General features: G+C 34.8%; 1 protein-coding gene and 1 pseudogene across 2 annotated transcripts; one reads left to right on the top strand and one right to left on the bottom strand.

Annotated features, from left to right (window-relative positions):
• Positions 1-3666: 3666 nt before the first annotated feature.
• Positions 3667-8914, bottom strand: LOC147497828 (cyclic nucleotide-gated ion channel 1-like; annotated as a pseudogene). The gene is made up of 6 exons (XR_015196887.1): positions 8910-8914; positions 7712-7784; positions 7039-7251; positions 5897-6133; positions 5023-5554; positions 3667-3911 (listed from the first exon to the last, which is right to left on the bottom strand). The product of XR_015196887.1 is annotated as a cyclic nucleotide-gated ion channel 1-like (transcript).
• Positions 8915-13731: 4817 nt separating this feature from the next.
• LOC147497827 (putative F-box/LRR-repeat protein 23) lies at positions 13732-14499 on the top strand. Its single transcript, XM_086563021.1, has one exon. It carries the CDS (start codon positions 13732-13734, stop codon positions 14497-14499), a length of 768 nt encoding a protein of 255 aa, XP_086419147.1.
• The last annotated feature ends 8654 nt before the right edge of the window (positions 14500-23153 follow it).

Genomic DNA, 23153 nt, shown 5'->3' with positions numbered 1-23153 from the left:
ATTTTTGGTGTTGACGGCTTTAGTGCGCGGTTTTTGAATTCGACTTTTCGAGTGCTTATGAAATATCGTAGTGAAGCTGAAATCTTTGTATTGAGTGATGAAGAAGGTAGGAAAGACATACTACATGACCTGCGTGGACATATTGGGGAATTGTGAGATTGTGATTATTTTTTATACTTTTTGGAAATGATTTTTTGTTTCAAAACAATTTTTCAGTTATTTATGTTTATTGGATTTTATATGGACAAGTAGTACTTTAGTGTAAAATTTGGAGTACCTACTTTTGGGGAGTAATGATTGAGAATTATTTGGCTAGAATTAAAATTTCTAATATGTGAGCTCTTCTTATCAGTTTATTATCATTCATTTTCAATGTTTTGAATATGAAATAAATTGCACGTGAACCAAGCACCTAGAAAGTTTGGGAAAATTATATTATGCAAAACTTTGCTCAACAAAAGTTTCTAGGGAAAATTTTATAAATTTGCATCGGGTAGTTTTGGAAACAAGCAGACCCTAAATATTGTTGTTTGTATAATAACTCTTATGAGTTTGCAAATAACTTATTTTTTGACTGCACATATATACTCCAAGATTATATATGGGGTTGAAAATTTCTAAATTTGCCAAATATAGTTTCAAATATCATGAAAATGAACATTCCATAATTCTTAATTTGTTGACTTCATTCGATGAGGTTATAAGTTTCCAATTTGAATAATTTTTTGTGATAATGTTTAAAGTAGTTAAAAAATAATATTTACAAAAAATTAGCCTAATCTAAAACTTAGAAATGCTCTAACGATTATGAGTTTGTTTATGTGTTTTTATAAAATATGTTCCTAGAACCCCCTCCCTTTTTTAAATATAGCTAGTCTTGGCCTCCTGAATGACATCGTATTTGTTAGTCCATGTGCTCAAGTTTTGAATTTGATCAATTCAGTGACAAGTTTCGTGCCAATGTACACTTGTTTGTTGTGCATTCAATATGTTTATTGTCATCTCAACAATTAATCCTGACTTAGTAGTGGTCCTTTTTCAAAAAAGATTAAAAAGAAAACATTGAACTTAAATCCATATCGGGCTATAGTGATAAGTCTACGAGAATCCTTTGTTGTTTTATTGATTTTTGCATTTACAAGTCATTTCTATTTGTTTGTTAATTATTCTTTTATGGTTGTAGTTGTAATTTTTGTATGTAATTGGTATTTTGTCTTCTTATATGTTATACCATATTGAATGGAGTTACTATGTCTAAAAAAATCTTAATGTTTTTTTTTTCCTATTTGAAATATGACATGACCATCGCTATGAGTTTTGGTTGAGGTGAATTATAATCTTGATATGGTTTTTGGATAATGAATCTCTATTTTTTATGAACACATGTAATATGTATTACATGTTTGTTTGTTTTTTAGCAATAAAACCAATCAAAAGATAGTCGGATGAGATATCAAACCTTTTTAGAGCCACAATTGGTGCATTCCTAATTGCCTTCTATCAACTTTTTTACTTGTATGATACCAAAATGCTTCTTTTAAATTATCCGAAACAAGTCAATTGTACTTCAAAATAACATGTTAAGCCTATAATTTTTCTTGGCTTCAAAATCACAACTAATTTACCTCAAGCGCTGGCAACAGAAGATGCTCTTCTATCTAATCACCCTTAACTTGGCAAGGTTTCTGTGGGATAAGGCTCCTGATGTAAGCCCTAATGAAACCGACAAGGAGAAGGTTTTGGCCAAGGATGCTTGGTTTCATGCTGATTTCTTGTGTAGAAATTATGTCATTAGCGGGTTGGCTGACTCATTATACAATGTGTATATTGTGTTCAAGACTACTAAGGAACTTTGGGATTCATTGGACAAGAAATACAAGAGTGAAGATGCTGGCATGAAGAAATTCATAGTTAGCAGATTTCTTGATTTCAAAATGATGGATAATAAGACCGTCATAAGCCAAGTCCAAGAACTTCAAGTAATCCTCCATGATATCATTGCTGAAGGAATAACCCTAGGAGAATCTTTCTAATTGGCTGCTGTGATTGAGAAATTACCACCATCTTGGAAGGATTTTAAGAACTATCTTAAGCATAAACGTAAAGATATGAATCTTGAAGAACTGATTGTCCGTCTAAGAAAAGAGGAAGATAACCGTCTATTTGAAAAGAAGGGCAAAGATCCCATGGTGGCAAAGGCCAATGTTGTGGAAGGATTAAGTGCTAAGGGAAAGAGGAAGCGCCAAGACAAAGCTCAAGGCGAAGAGAGTAGTACGCATACTAAGTTCAAGGGCAAGTGCTACAACTGTGGGAAGGCTGGACATAAGGCAAGTGAATGTCCCAAGCCAAAGAAGTACAAGAAGCAAAAGACTGAAGCAAATGTGACAATGGACACGCTTTCTGACAATGTTAATGACATGAACCTATCTGTTGTAGTTTCTGAATGTCTCATGATTGGAAATGAAAGGGAATGGTGGGTGGGTACTGGTGCTACTCGCCACATATGCTCTAACAAGCTAATGTTCACCACTTATCATGCTGTGGAAAAAGAAGAACAACTCTTTATGGGAAACTCTTCTACGTCCAAGGTTGAAGGCAAAGGAAAGGTGGTGATAAGGTTGACTTCTGGAAAGGAACTAACTTTGAATGAGGTGCTCTATGTGTCTGACATTCGCAAGAACTTGATTTCTGGGTCGCTGCTGAGTAAGAATTTCTTTAAGTTAGTATTTGTTTATGATAAATTTGTACTAACTAAGAATGATGTATTCGTGGATAAGGGCTATCTTCAGGATGGGTTCTTTAGGATGTCTTGTTTTACTATTGCGCCAAAGAGCGCCAATAAAGTTGAATCTTCTATTTACTTAATTGAGTCTTTATATGTATGACATGGTAGATTGGGACATATTAATTATGATACTTTGTATAGATTAATTAATTTGGACTATGTACCAAAGATAAAAATCACTACAACAAACATGTTTTTTAGCGACGAAAAAAAGTGTCGGAAAAAGTAAGAAAAATGTCAGTAATAGTCAGTTGCGACGTTCTTTTGATCGTCACTCTATCGTCGCAAAAAGTATAGTCGCTAAAGGTCTAAAACAACGAAATAAAATCGTCGACAAATAAAAAAAATCAGCGACGTTTTATACTGTCGGTAGTGCCCACAAAAACGTCAGTATATGTATTTCTCGTTTGATTGTTATAAACGTCGCAAAAAGTAATTTGTAGCGACGATCTAGAAAAACGTCGGTAATAGTTTCCACCACCGACGATTTATTTCGTGGCAAATATCTCAAAATTTTCGTTACTTAAATTCGTATTGCGACATTATTTAACGTCACTGAAAATTGGCTTTTGGCGACGATTTATAAACGTCGAGTGTGTAATAACACTACCGACATTTTGTTTCATAGCAACACCAAACTTTTGGTTCTAAAATTCATATTGCGACATTATTTACTGTCACGAGATATCAACTTTTGGCGACACTTATTTAATATGTCGCAACTTTTGGTTCTAAAATTCATATTCCTATTTTTTTTTAATTATTATTATTTCTCTGTTTTCAATCACTTATTCACATCCAATGTACTTTTTTCAATCACAAAACCTAAAAGAAACATATAAACAACATCAATTAAACCACATTAAATTTAACAAACAACAAACCCAAAAATCATTTATATATGATAACCCACTCCATTCTTAAGACCATAATATGATTCATTACATATACAATAGTCTTATAAAAAACAAAACATGAAAAGAAATTGTCTTAATATCCAACATCTATCACATAGTATTTTTATTTTTATTTTTTGTTAAAATCCTATCCAAAATGCTTCTGCCCAAACAAGTAAGCCCAAACAAACCCACACAAATCATTTCTTCCAACCCATACGACTTCGAACCTGCAAACAAAATATGACAACATTTAGTTAAGGTACACTGATCAACTATACTCCAACATGCCAATTGAGTCAGAGATATGTACATGGATATGGAAAAATGACGCAACACCTATAGAAAACAATACCATATAACTAGATTGAAATGTCTAAGATCACAAAATGGGTAATCAGTATTCACAACTCACAAACTTAACTTATAATCAGTTATATGAATTTCAGATAGGTGGTGGTCAATCCAATCCCCTAAGCATTAAACCCAATTCAGGAAAGGCAAATCAATCACCATGTAAGAACTAAACATCAATAAATCCAATCAAGTGAATCAACAATCATAAGCACCCCCACTAGTTGCGCTATCAATACAAACAACCTAAACATAGATATCAACCAAATCACAGTTCACCTAAACACAGATCTCAACCTAACCACACCTAAACACGGTCCACCCAAACTTAACTTCAAGGAAGCAATGCGAGTTGCAAAAAGATGGAGTCCTAGACAACACCTTTGGACTTCAAGTTATGTGGCTGGTATTGTGGGTATTTGGCTACAACGTAACAAGTCACACTTTGAGAATAAGAAACTGTGTTTAAGAGACTGTCAGATGTATGTCAAAAATCAAAACTTCACAGAACTCCAAGGGCTTGAAACATCTATTTGACAGAATCCCTAGGTGTGGTAATATGTGTCCAAGTCATTGTGGATTGTAAGAATAAACTAGATGGGCATAAATATCAAATCCCATATACCCAAATCCTCAAAACAGTTGAAATTTCAGGACGGAACTTCATTGTTCGGTTGATAAACGAAAGAACCAGACCTTGGCAGGCTCATTTAGATGATAATATAGTTGATTAGAATATTTGTATGATGTGTTCAAATTTAATTCGTTTTTGAATGTTTTGGATCATGTAAATTAGCATACAACTATTAGATTATATAATTGAGAAAGTTTTCAAACTATATATGGATTATGTTATGGTTCAAGTTTCTACAATGGAGGTTGATTGTTTACAGCTTTAAATGCTTTCAACTATAAATTATCTACATGTCAGGTGTGTAGGTATATATATATATATATATATATATATTAGGTTTTAGGAGAGATTACCTCAACTGTTGCTTCAGAAGCCAGCAGAGCCTGATCTTCCCAACCTCACGCAGAGACTCTTCCAGCTTCTTCTTACCGTACCGACGCCAAGCTGCTTGAATGAAACAAGCTGCCCATGTCCTCCATTGCTGCGAGTAGAACCTAAAAGCGTGCCGCAGCTGCTTGCTGTGAAGTCTTCGAAACTGAGAGGCCACGAACTTCAAGTCGTTGGCCATGAGAGCAAAACCTTCAACCTATGTTATAGCCCACACTGTTCTGGTCGAAATCGGAAGGTTGGAGGAGTGGGGGTCAAGGGCCCATGTGAGCAGCTCTTCTCCACAGAAGTTGCCAGCTTTGAGATATTCAGAATTTAAAAAGCCAGTTCTACCACCATTTGTGGTCACAATCGATGCTTGCCACGCATGATGAAGAGCATCTCATCAACCGGGTCTCCTTCACGGACAATATAGCTTTCTTCAGTGTAGAATGCAGGCTTGAGACGATCACACATTGCATCCAATAATTGCTCATCCATTTTTTCAAACATTGGCACCTAAAGAAAGGAAAAACAAAGGAGTATTTAACTAATTCCTCATCTTTAATGGATGAAGGTGTTTCATAGCACACACGACACAGAACCGAAACTGACATCAAGCAAACACACTAAACAGACTACTCTATTTAAGATTAAGAATTGTAGTCAATTTGGTCAAAACACAAGTTCTCCCTACAATACTAGATGCAGTATGAGTTGCCTTAGTCTTGAAATACCAACTGCCTTATTTGGAATTATATAGCTCATCCAAAGCCAGGGAAGAGTTGAGTTAACACCCCAATTCAGGTTTGTTGTCAAATAAAAAAGGAAGAACAAGAAAAAAAATACGAAAGTACTCACTCTCATGAGTAGACCTAGGCACAGATGGCGTTTGATGTCCCTCCTTAGGTCCTTGGGAAGGTTACGCACCAGAAACTCTTTGTCCACCCCCCTTGTTTCTTGCCATTTGTATTGTTCATACCGCCTCATCCGTTCTCTCAGGTTCTCAGGGAGTAGATGGTGTGACATCCACTGTTCTGCATCTTGCCGTTTCACTCTCATCTCTTCTAGTCTAACAGTGTTGGATTGCAGATACGTCTATAACAAAAGGACAACATTCAGATCACTATACAGTATGGACCAAAAATGGCAGTACTATAATTAATAAAATGTTCTACACCTTTTTTTTGTTATTTTAGCTAAATCTCTATCAATAACCCCATTTGTTACAACTATGACTTTTATAATGGTAATATTAAGTCTAGTAAGACCGTGAGACCTACAGATAGATACATTTACATAAATAACTTTGAAAAAAGAAGGGAGAATTCATAAATACAAATTCTATATTAATAAACAAAAGAGAAAAAAGCAATGTTTTTAAAATATTAAAATGATCAAGCCAACCAAACCATATAATGAACATCGATCTTTATTATATCAAAGAATAGTTCTTAAATACATATATGACAAACACCGCCTCTCGGGTTTGCTCAGCTTGTCTTATTTTGCGCTTAAAATCTTAAAATGGTCCCAAAGAATTATTCTAATCTACTCAGTAACAAGGTTAAAGACCATCGATTAAACCATCATGGTAGTTCCACCATTTATACCAACTACAAGAAATATCCAAGAAACAAAATCCATTATTCGAAGAGGAGTAAATTTTGGTAAAGGGTGTAAACACGAATATTGGTACATGGTATAAACACCAAAACTTGCAAATAATGGCAAGGAGCTAGAGAATATGGGCTTAGAATAACCTGCATATAACTTTAATGGCCTGGAGTTTATGTTCAAATGGGGGTCTTTGATGGGGATTTCTTAGCGAGTTTTAGTGTACTTGTTTTGTCCTTAAGTTGCTTTTGTATTTTCTCTGGTAGAATATATCATCCCACTACTTTATATCCATTATGATTATATACTGACAGAGAGGGGGGGAACCCTTAAATATAGTTAGAAATGATGGGGAAAAAAGGAGAACGTGTACTATCAAAACTTACATGACTTGCAAGCATGTACAGAAAGAGATTAAATGCAGCTCCTGCCCATGCCGTTTCGGTGAGTATGCCAGAAGTTTTTGTGACTTCCTTATACAGTGGTTGTATTCTAAGAAACCTTGGAACATATTGGAAAAGAACAATGAACCGCAACCAATTTTTTGTATTCAATGCCGTCAAGCCTCTCAACTTGGGGATGACAACCAAAATTACCACCTAAAATGTTTATATGAAGCATTTCACTTAGTAAGAAATATAGAGATATTCAAAATTTATTTTTGACATGATTAATAATAACCAAAAAAGATCTATGAAATTAATTTGCAAATCATGAACAAACTAATAACACCCAAATTAATTTGCAAATCAACGAAATTAATTTGCAGATCATAATAGCTAAGCAAAATTTTAACCTGATAAACTAGTATATATCCAAAGTTCAAACTAGCAAAAAAAATTACCTAAACTGATAGCTACCACTTGCAGAGTCCTCTCACTAAGTTATTAACAATAAAACATTAGTGTTTTTGTTCCTAATACCAGAAAAAGTTGCTTCTTTAATTTCTACAAACAAGTTTGAATGATAATTCTTGAAGAAACGAAAAGAAAAATCACAACTTTACTCTCTTTTTTAAGATAAACAGGTTCAAAGAAAGATTTTTGCTTCAAAACTTACCAGAGATTTTCTTTCCCTCAATGAAGGAAGGATGAAGGTGGTAGACAAATTGAACCCGAAATAATTAAAGCACCTACGTACAAAAAAAACTATAGCTTTAACAATTATAGAAGATTAGAAAAGGGGTCGAAGAATAATTTAAAAAATAATAAGGAGAGAGAAAGAAGTACCTGGAGATCGAAGTTGAGAGGATGAAGAAAGAGAGTGAGGAGCCATTCTATTTCCTTTTTAGTTTATGATGTTTTTCCTCTGTTACTAATTTCCCCCAAAAAGTGTTTCTTCCCACTTTTCTTTTTCGTGAAAAATCAAACATTTGGCGGTTGGTTATAATCGAAATCGCGCCGAAATCGAAAATGTATATTCCGACGATATAAACGTCGAAAATAAAATGTTAGTTCCCACGATCAACAAAAGCGTCTCTAGCTTAAGACAAATAGTGACGAAAAAAATCGTTGCCTTATGTACAAACTTATTTTCGACATTTTTATCGTCGGTACTACACTATTTCAACTATAAAAAGAATAAGTGGTTGCTTAAAAATATTTAGACGACTATTTCCGACGAAAAAAACGTCGCAAATAATCATTTTAACATTTGAAACGAACAAATTATTAAGGACGATTTAAACGTGCCAAAAGGTTAGTTTTAGGAACGAAACGAAAACGTCGGTAAAAAACCTGTTTGTTGTAGTGAATAGACCCGGCCCACGCCATAAATGTGAAACTTGTGTTGAATCCAAGTTGACCAAATCATTATTTCATTCCATTGAAAGAACTACTGAACCTCTAGACTTAATATATATATATATATATATATATATATGTCTGTGTGTGTGTGTGTGTGTGTGTGATCTTAAGTACGTGCAAACTAGAGGTGGTAAAAAATATTTTATTACTTTTATTGACGATAACACTAGATATAGTTATGTTTACTTGTTGAGAAGTAAATATGAGGCAATTAAAGTGTTCAAATACTATAAAAATGAAGTTGAAAATCAACTAAGCAAAAAGATTAAGGCTATAAGGAGTGATAGAGGAGGTGAATATGAATCACCTTTTGAAGGTTTATGTTCTGAACATGGAATCATTTATCAAACTACGACTCCTTATTCACCTCAATCAAACGGTATTGCGGAATGCAAAAATCGAACTCTAAAAGAGATGATGAAACTAGGCTATGTTGTTAAGTTTTGGTTTACCCCATAATTTGTGGGGGGAAGCTTTGTTTTCCGCCAATTACATTCTCAACAAGATTCCTAACAAGAAGACGCTTAAAACATCATACGAATTATGGAAAGGTCATCAGACTTCCTACAAATTCTTAAAAGTGTGAGGGTGTCTTGCTAAAGTGGAAGTCCCTAAACCTAAGAAGGTGAAGATAAGACCCAAGACTATTGATTGTGTATTCATTTGATATGTAAACAATAGTAGTGCATATCATTTTCTGGTTCATAAATTAGAGATTCAAGATATATATGTTAATACGATTATTAAGTCAAGGAATGCTTCATTCTTTGAAAATACGTTTTCGTATAACATGTGTATAGAGCCAAGTTCAACAAAGAGAACTTTAGATGCTACAACTAGTAACCATCCTACACAAAGTGAAATTGAGGAGGAACCTAGACGTAGGAAAAGGTCAAGGACATCAACGTCTTTTGGACCTGATTTTCTAACATACTTGTTGGAAAATAATCATCAAACGTTCAAGAATGCAATGTCATCTCCAGAAGCTACTTATTGGAAAGAAGCAATAAATAGCGAGATTGAATCCATAATGCAAAATCATACATGGGAATTGGTGGATTTACTACCAGGTTCTAAGACTTTGGGATATAAGTGGATATTCACAAAGAAATTTAAGACTGATGGATCAATCGACAAGTATAAAGCTAGACTTGTGACTTGTGGTCAAAGACTTTAGACAAAATGAAGGATTGGATTATTTTGACACTTATTCTCCAGTTACAAGAATAACTTCATAAGGATGCTAATAGCAATAACATCAATACATAGATTTGAGATACATCAAATGGATGTAAATACAACACTCTTGAATGGTGAGTTAGATGAAGAAATATACATAAAACAACCCGAAGGGTTTATTGCTCCTGGACAAGAAAGAAAAGTTTGCAAGCTTGTTAAATCCTTATATGGATTAAAGTAAGCACCTAAGCAATGACATGCGAAATTTGACAATGCAATGTTGTCAAACGGTTTTAAAATAAATGAGTGTGACAAGTGTGTCTATGTCAAAAGCACTCAAAAGGGATGTGTAATTGTTTGTCTCTATGTAGACGATATTCTAATTTTGGGTAGTAATATGGATATTATAAAATCTACCGAACAAATGTTGTCTAGTAAGTTTGACACGAAAGATTTAGGTGTCGCTGATGTTATCCTATGAATTAAGATTTCTAGGACAGATGATGGACTTGTTCTATCACAATCTTATTATATTGAGACAATTCTTGAAAAGTTCAAGAAATATAACATCACACCAAAAAGATCACCAGTTGACGTAAATCTTCATTTAGCCAAAAATACTAGAGATAACATATCTCAACTAGAGTACTCTCGTATACTTGGTAGTTTAATGTATGTCATGAACTATACAAGGCCTGACATATCATACTTTGTGAGCAAGCTAAGTCGATATACGAGTAATCCTGGCAGAGATCATTAGATTGCCATACTAAGAGTTTTGGGATACTTAAAGTATACTCAGAACTTTGGTATACACTATACAAGATATCCAGCCGTTCTAGAAGGGTATTGTGATACTAATTGGATATATGATACTAAATACTCAAAGTCCACAAGTGGATATGTATTTACACTTTGAGGTGCAGCTGTTTCTTGGAAATCCTCAAAACAAACGTGCATAGCGAGGTCCACTATGGAATCATAATTCATAGCATTGGACAAGGTTGGAGAAGAAGTAGAGTGGCTTCGAAATTTTTTAGAGGATATTCCAAATTGGGTTAAACCTGTATGCCAGCAGTGTGTATACACTGTGATAGCCAATCTGCTATTAGTATAGCACAGAGTGGCATATATAACGGAAAGTCTCGACACATACGTCGTAAACATAACACCGTTAGACAATTGCTCTCAAATGAAGTTATCTCAATCGACTATGTAAGGTCAAAATATAACATTGCAGATCCGCTTACAAAAGGTTTAACAAGAGAGCAAGTGGAAAGATTATCAAGGGAAATAGGCTTAAAGCCTTTGAGATAATCAACCAAGAGTCCTCATAATGGAAAAACTAACCTAGTTGACTAGAGATCCCAAGATCTAGGTTCAAAGGGCCAACAGAATTATGTCAGTGACTCAGTTAGCATTGGAGAGTCATAATATACTCTAACTCATTCCTATATAAGATAGTGCATATCTGCCGCGAGACCTAAGATAAGTCAAGCTTTTAATGATTTACTATATCTTGGAAAGTTATGTTATCCAAATGGAGTATTGTAGAATACTATTTATAGAAATCATCTATGTGAGTGTGAAGTGGGGCCGCTTCTATGATAATTTTAAGGCAAATGTTTCAAGAGCACTCTCTGAAACCAAGAAGTGCTCAAGGCCAAAATAAACACAAACGTGAGAACCAATATTATTCGAGAAGGTACTGCGTGAAGATGGTTGTTTAGGTTTATACAAACGGCTGACAATTCAAAGACATTAATTGAAGTTTACTGATCATCCAATTAAATCCGATCGTCTTTCACTAAGGCAAGTTCAAGGCCTCCCATGCTACTTGACCTAATGCGGTATCTTTTCATTTGTAAAATAACAGAAATCCGATGTTTATGATAGAAGAAGCCAAATTTTCATTCATGTAGAGGATTGTTAGAAAAATAGATTTGCACAAATCCATTGAGATATAAATAAGTAATTTGTCTCCCAAGTTACCCCACTTGAGATGAAATAGATTTATCTTGAAACAGTACGTAAAGTGAGAAAAACCTTTTCGAAAGGGTGCACTGGTTCGAAACAGTGTATTATGCCGAAAAGGTGCGACCTTTCGAAATATGCACTTCTGATCTTTCTCTTCTCCTTCTGTTCTTAGTCAAATACTATGTTGTGCCTGTTGATTCTATAGAATTGAAGTGCTAGCTTTCTATAGAAGGAAATTCATTCTATTTTGGAAAACAGTTTCTCATCAACCTTCAAGCACCGTGAGGGGGAAAATATGTCTTAAGGACATAGTGTATCTATACTAAGCTCGGATTTAACTAAGAAGTACAAAACACTTACAAGACAAAAAATTTGTATGTTCCTAACAGAAACAACAATAGATATAACAAAATATAAACAAATAAAAATTAAAAAATCCACAAGTAAAACACACCCAACGTCAATTTTAAATATTATAATCGAGTAAAAGAGAAAATTGAATTAATTCAATTGAATTGTTGAGGAGAAAACAAAAATAACGAATCAAAATAGTGAAAGGTGTGTGGATATATATCATTTCAAAATACAATACACCTATTGAGAATGGCGTTATAGCCTTTTCCAAAATGCTCTGCACACCAGTTTGTGGCGGATGGATTTTGAACCATTAAGGTAAGGCTTACTCCATCCAACTAACCATATGTTGTACTATTTTGTTCTAGTGTAACCATATATTTAGAATAAATATCAATAAAGTTTTGTATGTGAATGACTGAAAATAGAATGTGAATGACACGTCATGTCACCTAAGCATTTAAGAAGCGCCATGTAGGCTTTCTGGTTGACTCATGGGTTATTGGGGCATTGTGGAATGCCACGATAGGGGTGATAAAAGGGTTGGGCCGGGCTAGTCCGTCCTTCAAACTATAAAAGCCCTTGTGATTGAGGGCCGGGTCAGTCCGCCCCTATTCTGTATTGAGGGTTGGGTCGAGTAGGATCAAGCATGAAAACTCAAGCCCTTAACCCACCCCTCGACCCTAATTTTTGAGGGCCAAATGAAGGCCGGGTCGGGCCCGGTCTAATTATACTTTACTAGTTTACTTTTTTTTTTGGGATTTTTTATTTATTTTTATCATACTTTGATTATGAATATCAATTTTAACTAAATATACAAAACTAATTCTTATGTCTTTAGAAAATAAAAATAAAAATAAAAATAAAGATAGATATGGTGGAAGAAATGATATTTTTAAAACATCCACATTTTTCATACTTAACTATGTTGTTAGGTTGGATTTGTTTTTATGTATGACTTATATACCTATCATTAAATCAATTACAAAAGTGCATATGTTATGTTATGTTCTAATTTATCCCCTATTGAAAACTAATTTAATATTTTTTTTTATACAATTTAGATAATTATAGTATAATACATAAATATAATGTAAAATAACAAGAAAACGTATGAGGGTCACATGAGGGCTTGGAAGGGCCAAATGAAAGCCGGGCCCATGCTCCAGAACTTAGACCCTCCCCGCCTCGCCTCTAATAAAGAGGGCGGGTAGCCACCACCAAATCTGTGTGGGGGCCAATTTTTGAGAGTTTTGACACGTATTTTTGAGGGCCAGGGGCCGGGGCCGGGTTGAGGGCCTGAGAGCCAAATTATCACCCTTATGCCACGACAGGTCAGGATATTTTATGGGATCTACAAAACGAATGGTGGATCTAAATAACTAAGCCATTATGATTTTTTCTGAGTGATCTTGGTTCACACCCAAGTGCCACCTGTCTTTAATCTGACTGAGAAATTTAGAGCAATGGAAGAAAAGGCCAACGTAAAAAATTAGGATCAGTAAGGAAGACCGACCCTTTCAAGTTTCAACCCATTTCCTAATTCTTTCCGAGTTTCTTCTTCACCGTACGTGTGGCTGTGTTTCTCAAAACATGTCAACCAGCTTTGAAAACCCTAATAGCAAACTACTCTTTCTACTGCGTGGTTTCAAACTCTCAATATTTTAACGTTCGCAGCCATTCAGGTACTTTTGACCTTGTTAGTGTTGTTTATCTTTGTCTTAAATATATATATGCATGTCTTCACACCTGATCTGCACAAGAATGAAGAAAAGAAAAGATACTTTGGAACAAGTGAGGAACTGGCTTGATTTGCCTCGAGATGTTATCATTCTCATCTTGACTAAACTTGGGTTAGTTGAAATTCTATGTAATGCTCAATGGGTTTGTTCTTTGTGGCGAAAAATCACCAAAGATCCTCAGCTCTTTTGTTCTATATGTATTCCACGTGAATGGAAATATCTCTCTAAACTTGCGCTAAATGCTTATGAAAAGTTGGTAAAAGAATCTGTGGATAGAAGCTGCGGACAGTTGGTGACATTCTCTTGCGATTTTCCAGTTACAGACGATCTTTTACACTATGTTGTTGATCGATCTAATACACTGAAATGTCTTCGTCTAGGAGCTTGCTACGACATTTCTGACAATGGGTTTATCGGAGCTGTTAGAAACCTTCCCTTATTGGAAGAACTTGAGCTGTGGAGCTTTTATTTTTCAAAGCAGGTAATCAAACAAGTAGGCAAGTTTTGTCCGAAATTGAAATATTTGCGATTAACTGAGAAACGGGTTAGGAATGTATGGAACAGGAATTCCCAAGTAAACTGTAATGATGAGGCATTTGGCATTGCAGAAAGCATGCCTCAATTGCTTCGTCTCAGTCTCTTTGCTAATGCGCTTGGGAATGATGGATTGCGAGCCATTCTTGATGGATGTCCTCGTCTTGAGTATCTTGATCTTCGAACGTGCACTGGTATCAATCTGAACGGGGATTTGCTGAAGAAGTGTGGAAGGATCAAAGATTTAAGGTTCTGATCGAGTGATCCCAATTATGATATGAGTGCCTGGACCATCCTGATAAGAGTAGTGTAAGTATGGTCAAAATTTTGTAATAGTCATGTTCTGTTTCTCAGGAAAAAATGTGTTTTATGTGCATGATATGTTAGAATGTAAGAATGTGAATGCAACTCTAGCCGTAATGGTAGTCAACACATGATAGTTGTAGTCTGTTGACAGTATGTATGTCACATGTATTAATGGTGCATTCTTCGCTTGTGCATATCAGTGCGTCTATACAAAACTCACCATATATGTGATTGTATCCAAGTTATCAATAAAATTTTATTCTATTTGAAATCTAATATTAGACTATCTGCTTCAAAGTCTTGAATATTTTTCTTATGTTGCCCTTCATTCATGATGGAGAGTTTGAGTTGTTTGATTTGCATCATAGCAGGTTTTGATTATCCAAGTTAGTTCTTCTTTGATGTGAACGCCAATGAATTAGGCCAACACTTTTACTTCTTAAGGAATGCTATGTAGCATCACGCACAAACAAAGATGTTGTGCTGTGGTAGGTGTGCACCAACATGACGTTCTAGACATCCTATATGATTCTTTACGAAGGAAGACATTGCTTACAGGTACTCTATTTGATTCAGCAGCATATATCTGATAGTTACGCATAAAGCTTTAATGGATGTATATTGCCTAATCCTGTCCTGATCAGGCCGGTAAAATCTGTTGGAATCTCTTGATGATTAGTATTTCAAATTACTATTTTCAGTAGGAGTCATTCTCTGATTTGGAAACCGAGTGTCTATTCCAAATAGGAGTCTTTATTTGTTTTGGAAACAGACGAATTTACCTCTATATAAACAAGGACTTTGCGTCCATAAGGGGTATTTCAAGAGAGAAACACATCTTGCCACTTCTATACCCAAGCTACTATTGCTGCCCTTCTTCTTTTCTTACTGTTAGCCGCAATATACTGCCGTTCTAGAGAGCAGTTTGTTCGAGTACAAGTCAGCCTGCTAAACCATTGTATCTTGTGAGGAAGACGCCACTGTTGTCTTTCTACACCACTGAAAGGGGAGAAATCTTTCCTTAAGGACAGCCTAATCTGCGCCTTGGTTGTTCACTGTTTGTCTACTGTTCCTTCTGTTCTACTCTAGTTGTTATTTTCATACAACTATTCTAACAATCTTAAGGAAATAATTTCGTAGTAGAACAAAGGAGAGTGCTTTAATATGGCAATCAAAAAATAACTCTTTTACTTTGAGTTATTGTTTGTATTATTAGGTTATGACTTTAGAAATTTTCTAAGAATTTCAGTTTTGTTAGGGAAACCAATTAAAAATCGAATCTTTATTGATCTTTAGTGGTTTATCAAACCCCATATGGTTGTAGACCTTTCTCTTACATTTGTGGGAGTAAAATCTGAGATTACTATCAAGAAAAACGTCAAAGTTCGTTTTTTTGACAACTGCGTCACTCGTTACTGAAACTGCTGTAACTTTCAGCTCAAAGCTCGGTTTTGCAATCCGCTTTTTGTGTTGGATAGTTGATTCAAAGATCTTTCCAGTGTTATAAGGCTTGATACCCAACTCATCCGGTTTTTCAATTCGGTTATTCAATCGGTTAAGTATCGTATTCTTTCACTCTTTACAATTCTTTTGGTTTGATTATATGGTGATATTCTTGCCTTGAGTTGCATGCTAGTTTTTCTCTTAGGAGGGAAATCCCTAAGCTTAAACTTTTTTAATAACATAGTCAACAAATTATACGTGTTTATCACTAAGATATTAATTGGTTTGACTAGAAGTATTTTGATATTAATTTTCTTTGTACATATGTAGATGTATGTGGATGGCCTAAGAGAGACCTTAAGATAGTTAATATCAACCACACTCAAATCTTGAATAGTAATTATAATGTATTCAATGCATAATTGCTTACCTTTATTGAGTGTACGTGTTGTTAGATGTTGTTAGACGATGGTTATAATTGTAATGTTATGAAAATACATGTTAGATGAAATAATTTGTAGCTTATATATAATATAGCATATGTTAAGGCTTTGTAGCATGCTAGCTTTAGATATTAATCATCGTGGATTTACTTTGAACTTGATGATAGTTTATTGGTAAAATTTTTCTAGTTGAAGATAATAATAAGTTGAGCCATTAGATGTTATGGTAGTACTTGAGGTCTTGTTGATAGGGTATTCTATCTTACTTGAACTCATGTAAGAAGAGGAGGTGGAGTCCTCAGTTATTTTGCATATTCAGTGGCTATATTTGCTTAATATCATATACTTTTTGTTATGAGGGGTATCGTTAAAGTTTACTTTTTCTGAACCTATGATATGATATTAGCCATATTTGGCATGAATGCATTATTTAACATTGGCATGAAGCTTAACCATGTAATATATTATTAAATAATGAGCATCGTTGTATACGAAAGAAAACAATATGGGAAATAATCAATATCCTCTTAAACCTAATTTAGTCAGGGAGATGTAATGTTATGGATTGTCTTCTTAAACAATATCTTCTATTAACTATTTTAGACAAGGAGATGTAACGCTTGTAGATTGTCTTATTAGGATTATCCTCCTATGACTATGAATAAATAGCCAATGTGATATACAAGTGCGTGAATTGTCTTACTATATAAGTTGGAATGTTGAATGATGAAAAGAATAATGATAATGATATTATCTTGGGTAAAACTCTTTTCATCTAATTCTTCTATTATTTAAAATTCATTAGAATCATTTGTGGATTTCCTTTCATATAGATAGCATGAACATAATATAACTATGTTTAATATGATCAATAATCATAGACTTGAGTAAAGTATATTATTTTCATAAGAGTGCATATTATTGTTGTTGTTTCTTTTAGTGTTTGTAGCGGTATAATGTGTTTTGCATGTAAGTTTGATTAGGTTGGGTAACCATTGAACTGTAGGGGGTTATGACCCATATGCATGACATTATTATACCATAATTTACCTCAGAAGATAACTGGAAAGACACTAACAAAGTATGGAAAGGTCTTGGGCCTATCCAAAAATGCTTCAAAATGTGGGGGGTGCCTTGCCAAGGCTATTGTGAATGAATCTAAAATAAGTATTTTTTAGACCTATAACTATCTAGTAGATGTTCATTGGTGAAACTCATAATAGACATATTTGTTTTCAGTTATCATGAGTGATAATAATCTTGTAGATACCACACTATTATTGAATGTCTTATATACTAATTTTATTTGAAGTTGTGCTTTTTGTGAAATTGGCATAGAGTGGTTGAATGTTTATAATGAACTACATAAGAGAATCCCATAATTTATGAATAAGAAATTTGGAAGACTACCAGTGAGTATATCTACCATTCACGGTGATGACGTTTATATGTTTCTTGAGGAAAAGATTCATTAACATATAAGGAAGTTGTATGCCTATGAGAAGTATCCTTTTTGAAGGATACAACTCTTCTAAATTGGACTCTTGATTAACACAAATCATTAAGGGGATGTAGTTAATCTACCTATTGGGGGATCTATAGGTTGAATTGGATCTTCAAGAGAAAACTAAAACGTGATAGTTGTCTTGCAAAATACAAGACTAATAATAATAGCCAAGGGGTTTCACTCAGAGAAAATATTTATACTATTTTGGAACCTTGCTCATGTAACTAGAATTTCTTCTTCAGAATTCTAAAGACTCTAGTTGAGTAGTTATGAGGAACTACAATACCAAGTAGTACCAGGTGATGAGCTTAAAGTATACAATTTAGTTAAATCTTTGTATGAGTTGATTCAAGTGCCTATAAATGACATGAGCAATTCAACAACATATTGGTGTCGTATGGATGTCAAAGTACCGTTGTTGATAAAGATGTGTACTTTCTTTAGAGTAAAGCAAGCATATGTGTTAATCTCTCTTTGTTTAGATGATTTAATGTCATGAGTGCTAGCATTGAGAATGTGTATAAGACAGAGAAGTTCCTATTTGAAACACATAATAGATCGTCATTGGAAATGATAGTTCATTATGTTGTTAAACTCATTTCTATAACTGCTATATTCATTTGTTCAAATGTTGGCGTTTGAATATGGTTGAAGCTCACAACGTACCTTAAACCAGACCGGCCGGATGGTATAGGAGAATTTTGGGCACTACAGAATTGAATGACTGTTGAATATATGAATTATAACTCATGTTGGTCTCATTATGTTGTTTTAGCACTTAGTAGAAATATTTTCATTAAAAAGTATGGGTATTACATTAGTAAGACTTTGTCAACACTTCTTGTGGAAGATATCCATCTTATGAAAAATAATATACTTGTGTTTTCTCATACTAAATATGTCAATATCATTAGTAGCCTATTGTACTTGATGGATTATATATGTGAGACATGACATTGCCCATTGTCCTATTGTCCTTATAAGGAACATTGATGTATATTGTCAGATTATCCAAGTACTATAACAGAGCCATTGATTATAGACTTATATTTAGTAGATTTCCATAATTGTTGGAAGGGTAATGTGTTATAAGCTGGATCCAGTAAAGGCATGTGATGATGTTAAGAAAGCTAGCAATCTCTTGGTAAATCTTCCCATTGGCTCTAAACAGCCTCCTGATGTGTATATGCTTTGCAACTGTCTCATTGCAATATCTAAGACATAAAGAAATATGTGCAATGGGAAATGTATACATATAAGTTTGAGATATAGCTTAATCAAGCAGCTGCTAGAGATTATGTTAGGTCGGACTTAGTTTGGCCACATGTCTAACCGTACCATTTATTTGGAGGAAAGTGGTTATACGTCGAGGGGGATGAGACTTATGTCTATATATAGGATGACACTGACGGCAACCCTACCTATGTGATTGGAGATCCCATGAAGTAAGTTCAAAGGGAAAAACAAGTCACTTTGTCGTCCTGCAATACTATCGTTTTATTTATGAGACGTCCCAAATATAGTATACATTGTATAACTAGAATTGCAGTGAGTAAGGATGAGTTCTTTAACTCTTATTGGATTCCATAGCCCTATGATGCACAAATACTCCTAAAATGCCATTGCACCCGTATCGGTCGGTGCAGTCTTGGATACTTCTAGAGTAATCGAATCCACGAAAATAGACCTTATCCGATAGTTCTACTCCATTGAAATGTAAATTGTTCTTGAGGCTTCAAGCTGTATTGACTTTGACATGTGTTATAATAGTTTTTCACATGTTCCTGACTAACTTTACTCAAATAACTAATAACATAATTTTCCGAATATACATATATTTTAAAATATTCATATTAATTAGCCGTACCAATATCCTAATATTTCAAAAAAGTTGTATCATACCTTGTACTGGTGTCGCCGTATCGGTACCTGTATTCGTATCTGTGCATCATAGCCATAGCCCATATTTTAATGAGGTGGTGTATTTAAACTGCAATGTACACCTGATGGAAATCCACCTACGTGAATGTAAAACTGGGTCGGTTCTTATGAGTATTTGGGCAAGTACTCTAGAGCATTCATGGAACACAGGCAGCGTAGGGCAAAAAAGCGCAACACTATAGAACTGACATATAATGAAAAAACAATGTGGGTGCATGTCATCTATTTCACTACAAGAGAAGTTGGTTCAAATTTTTTTTAATCTACCGCTTTCACGTGAGAAAAGACATGTTACCCTATGACTGGTTTAAGCCCGTAAAGCACCAGTATCTTAGGCATTGTGTTTTTGATTCTCTCTGGCATTTCGTAAACCCTTTTCTTTTGTCATATCCTATTCCAAAATAGTAGGGGACTAAAGTATTTTGAAATAGTGAGGCATTGTTGGAATCTCTTGATGATTAGTATTTCAAATTACTATTCTCAGTATGAGTCATTCTCTGATTTGGAAACCGAGTGTCTATTCGAAATAGGAGTCTTTATTTGTTTTAGAAACAGATGAACTTAGAGCAAGTTCAATGGGGGGCTATATGGGGTGCTAAAGGCAAATATAACACCCCAACCACAAAAATGTCATTCCAATGGGGCTGCTAAAAGGGTCTTAAATTTAGAAAGAGCTAAAAACCCAGCCAAAGTTAAGATTTTCACTAACAGCTGCTATAATAAGTTTGGGAGACGGACGACATAGTTTCTGCCGTCCGTGTGTTAAATTTCGACGGACGGCAGAAACTGTGCCGTCCGTTCAAAAAAATTTCAAAAAATAATGGACAGACGGCAAAAACTATGCCATCCATATCATTTAGCACTTCAAAATAGAAAACACGATTGGATTGGTTTTTTTATTTTGGGGAGCCAAATTTGGCTAGGCAAGCTAAAAGGCCCATGTGGCACTTATGTAACACTTTTAGCAGCCCAATTTAGCAGCTCTCCATTGGACTTGCTCTTACCTCTATATAAACAAGGACTTTGCGTCCATAAGAGGTATTTCAAGGGAGAAACATATCTCGCACTTCTAAACCCAAGCTACTGTTGCTGTTCTTCTTCTTCTCTTCTTACTGTTAGCCGCCATAAAGAGTTATACTGCCATTCTAGAGAGTAGCCTGTTCGAGTGCAAGTCAGCCTGCTAAATCATTGTATCCTGTGAGGAAGACGTCACTATTGCCTTTCTGCACCACTGGAAGGGGCGAAATCTTTCCTTAAGGACAACCTAATCTGCGCCTTGGTTGTTCACTGTTTTGTCTACTGTTCTTTCTGTTCTACTCTAGTTGTTGTTTTCATACAACTATTCTAACAAAATCTACAAGTGTGTGTTGTGCATTTTAATTTCCTTAAAGTTGTTTAAAACAAACCTGAAACATTTTGGGTTGCATATGCAGTGCAAGCTCCCATGTCAAAACAGTCAAAATCAATACTTCTGTGCATAGTACAAAATATCAGGATATAGGTATTTATCGATATTCAATTTCTGGATATGTATCGTGGATATATTCTTTTCTTTGGGGATATTTAACATTGTTTCACATGCAAATATCGTGGATATATCCAAAATATCAACAAATATCATAGATATTGTGGATATTTCTTGATATATCATAATACATTATTTATATTTATTTGAAATATAATGGTAAATATTAAATAAGATTGTTATATACACAAAATATCGCCAAATATTCCCAAATATCGCAAAATATCCCAAAATATCACAAATATCATTGATATTTGCAGTCGTATATATCTCTAAATATATCGTGATATTTATATATCTTTTTCTGAAATCTAGATAAATATCCCCACTATGCTTCTGTGTCCTTTTACATGTTACCTGTTCCTACTTCCTACTATACGCCCTGAGTACTTTTTTATGCAAAAGTTTCTGCCATGTAGTTTGTTGTAATGCCTAGGCTCCTGCAGCAGCTCCCAAAAGTTCTTGTCTGTAATTTTGAAGAACCACTCCAAAACCTGAGTTTCCTGGATTGTCCCGTGAGCTTCCATCTTCACTGATCTCGATGATGCCGGGAGATTCAAAGATCTGTGGGGGGCTTTTCTAAGCTTGTGCTGTAGGTTGAAGAGACGGAGGATCTTTAAATCCACCACTGAGTTGTTCATATGACCCGAGGTCTTGTGATAAGCTCTGATGATTGCTCTTCTTGTCAGAAAACCTATTTGCGTGAAGTTGGATGTTTTGTTCTCAAGTACGGCCTGAGTATTTGAATTCTGAATCACACACTGCAGAGTAAAATGCTAACACTTCTATTTGGCTAACCGAACAAAAAAGTTTCTGCTTACCCCCTATGCTTTAAGTGTAGGCCATTATATTGTTATTATCATCATTGTATCATTTACAAGAAATCGAAATGAAGAGGAAGAATGTGAAGAGGCTTGCTACAAAGTATCTCAAAGCCACATGAATTGAATTTGTAGAGGAGGTTATGTTCTCACATCCCATGCATCCTAGCTAGACCTAGCACCTTCTTTGGGTTAACTTAGCAGCATGCATATTTAGAATGCTGACTATGTGAATGTATACCAACTAACTAATTAAGGGTGATTTTTATTTGTGGAAATTTTAGCCGGATTCTTAGTTTGTTCAATCCCTTACTTTACAGCGTAAAAGAATGTGTCGTGTAGGTTTCAGGAGAACGTGTTTAGTGTTATTATTTATTTTATTTGATCATGTATGGGTTATGACAGGACCCAACCTGTATAACTGTATTGATGATATCAAATCTTGCACACAGAGTACCGATTTACATCGTTCTCCACAATAGAACTAAGCCTTCTATCTGGTGGAGCCGTGGAGGTACATACCATACAAAATAAATTTTGTCATCTAGATATACTCTTTCATATTTCGAAAAATAGACTGCAGCTTGATTGCTTTCCCTGTATGAAGTCGTGAAACCATTTTTGGGTCAAAAGAAAAATTCTCAAAGTTCTATGAGAGAGTAAAAGAAGCCAGAGAAAGCATGCACTCATTGCAACTTCAACTGCAATCAGATCCAAATAACATACCATTAGCAATTCTTGAGAAGCAGATCAGGAGCAAGTACATTGAACTTTCCAAGATGGAGGAGGTTGATCTCAAGCGAAAAACATACTGTGATTGGCTAGAGTTAGGAGATAGGTGCAATGCCTACTTCTTTAATGCCATAAAGGAAAGGAGAGGGAAAAATTGTATATGGTCTGTTGTGAATGAGCAGGGTGAAAGAC

Source organism: Coptis chinensis, chromosome 5 (assembly GCF_015680905.1).
Source record: "Coptis chinensis isolate HL-2020 chromosome 5, ASM1568090v1, whole genome shotgun sequence".
NCBI classification, from domain to species: domain Eukaryota; kingdom Viridiplantae; phylum Streptophyta; class Magnoliopsida; order Ranunculales; family Ranunculaceae; genus Coptis; species Coptis chinensis.
Note: the sequence above shows the minus strand (reverse complement) of the source record. Positions and strands in the feature narration are given on the sequence as shown.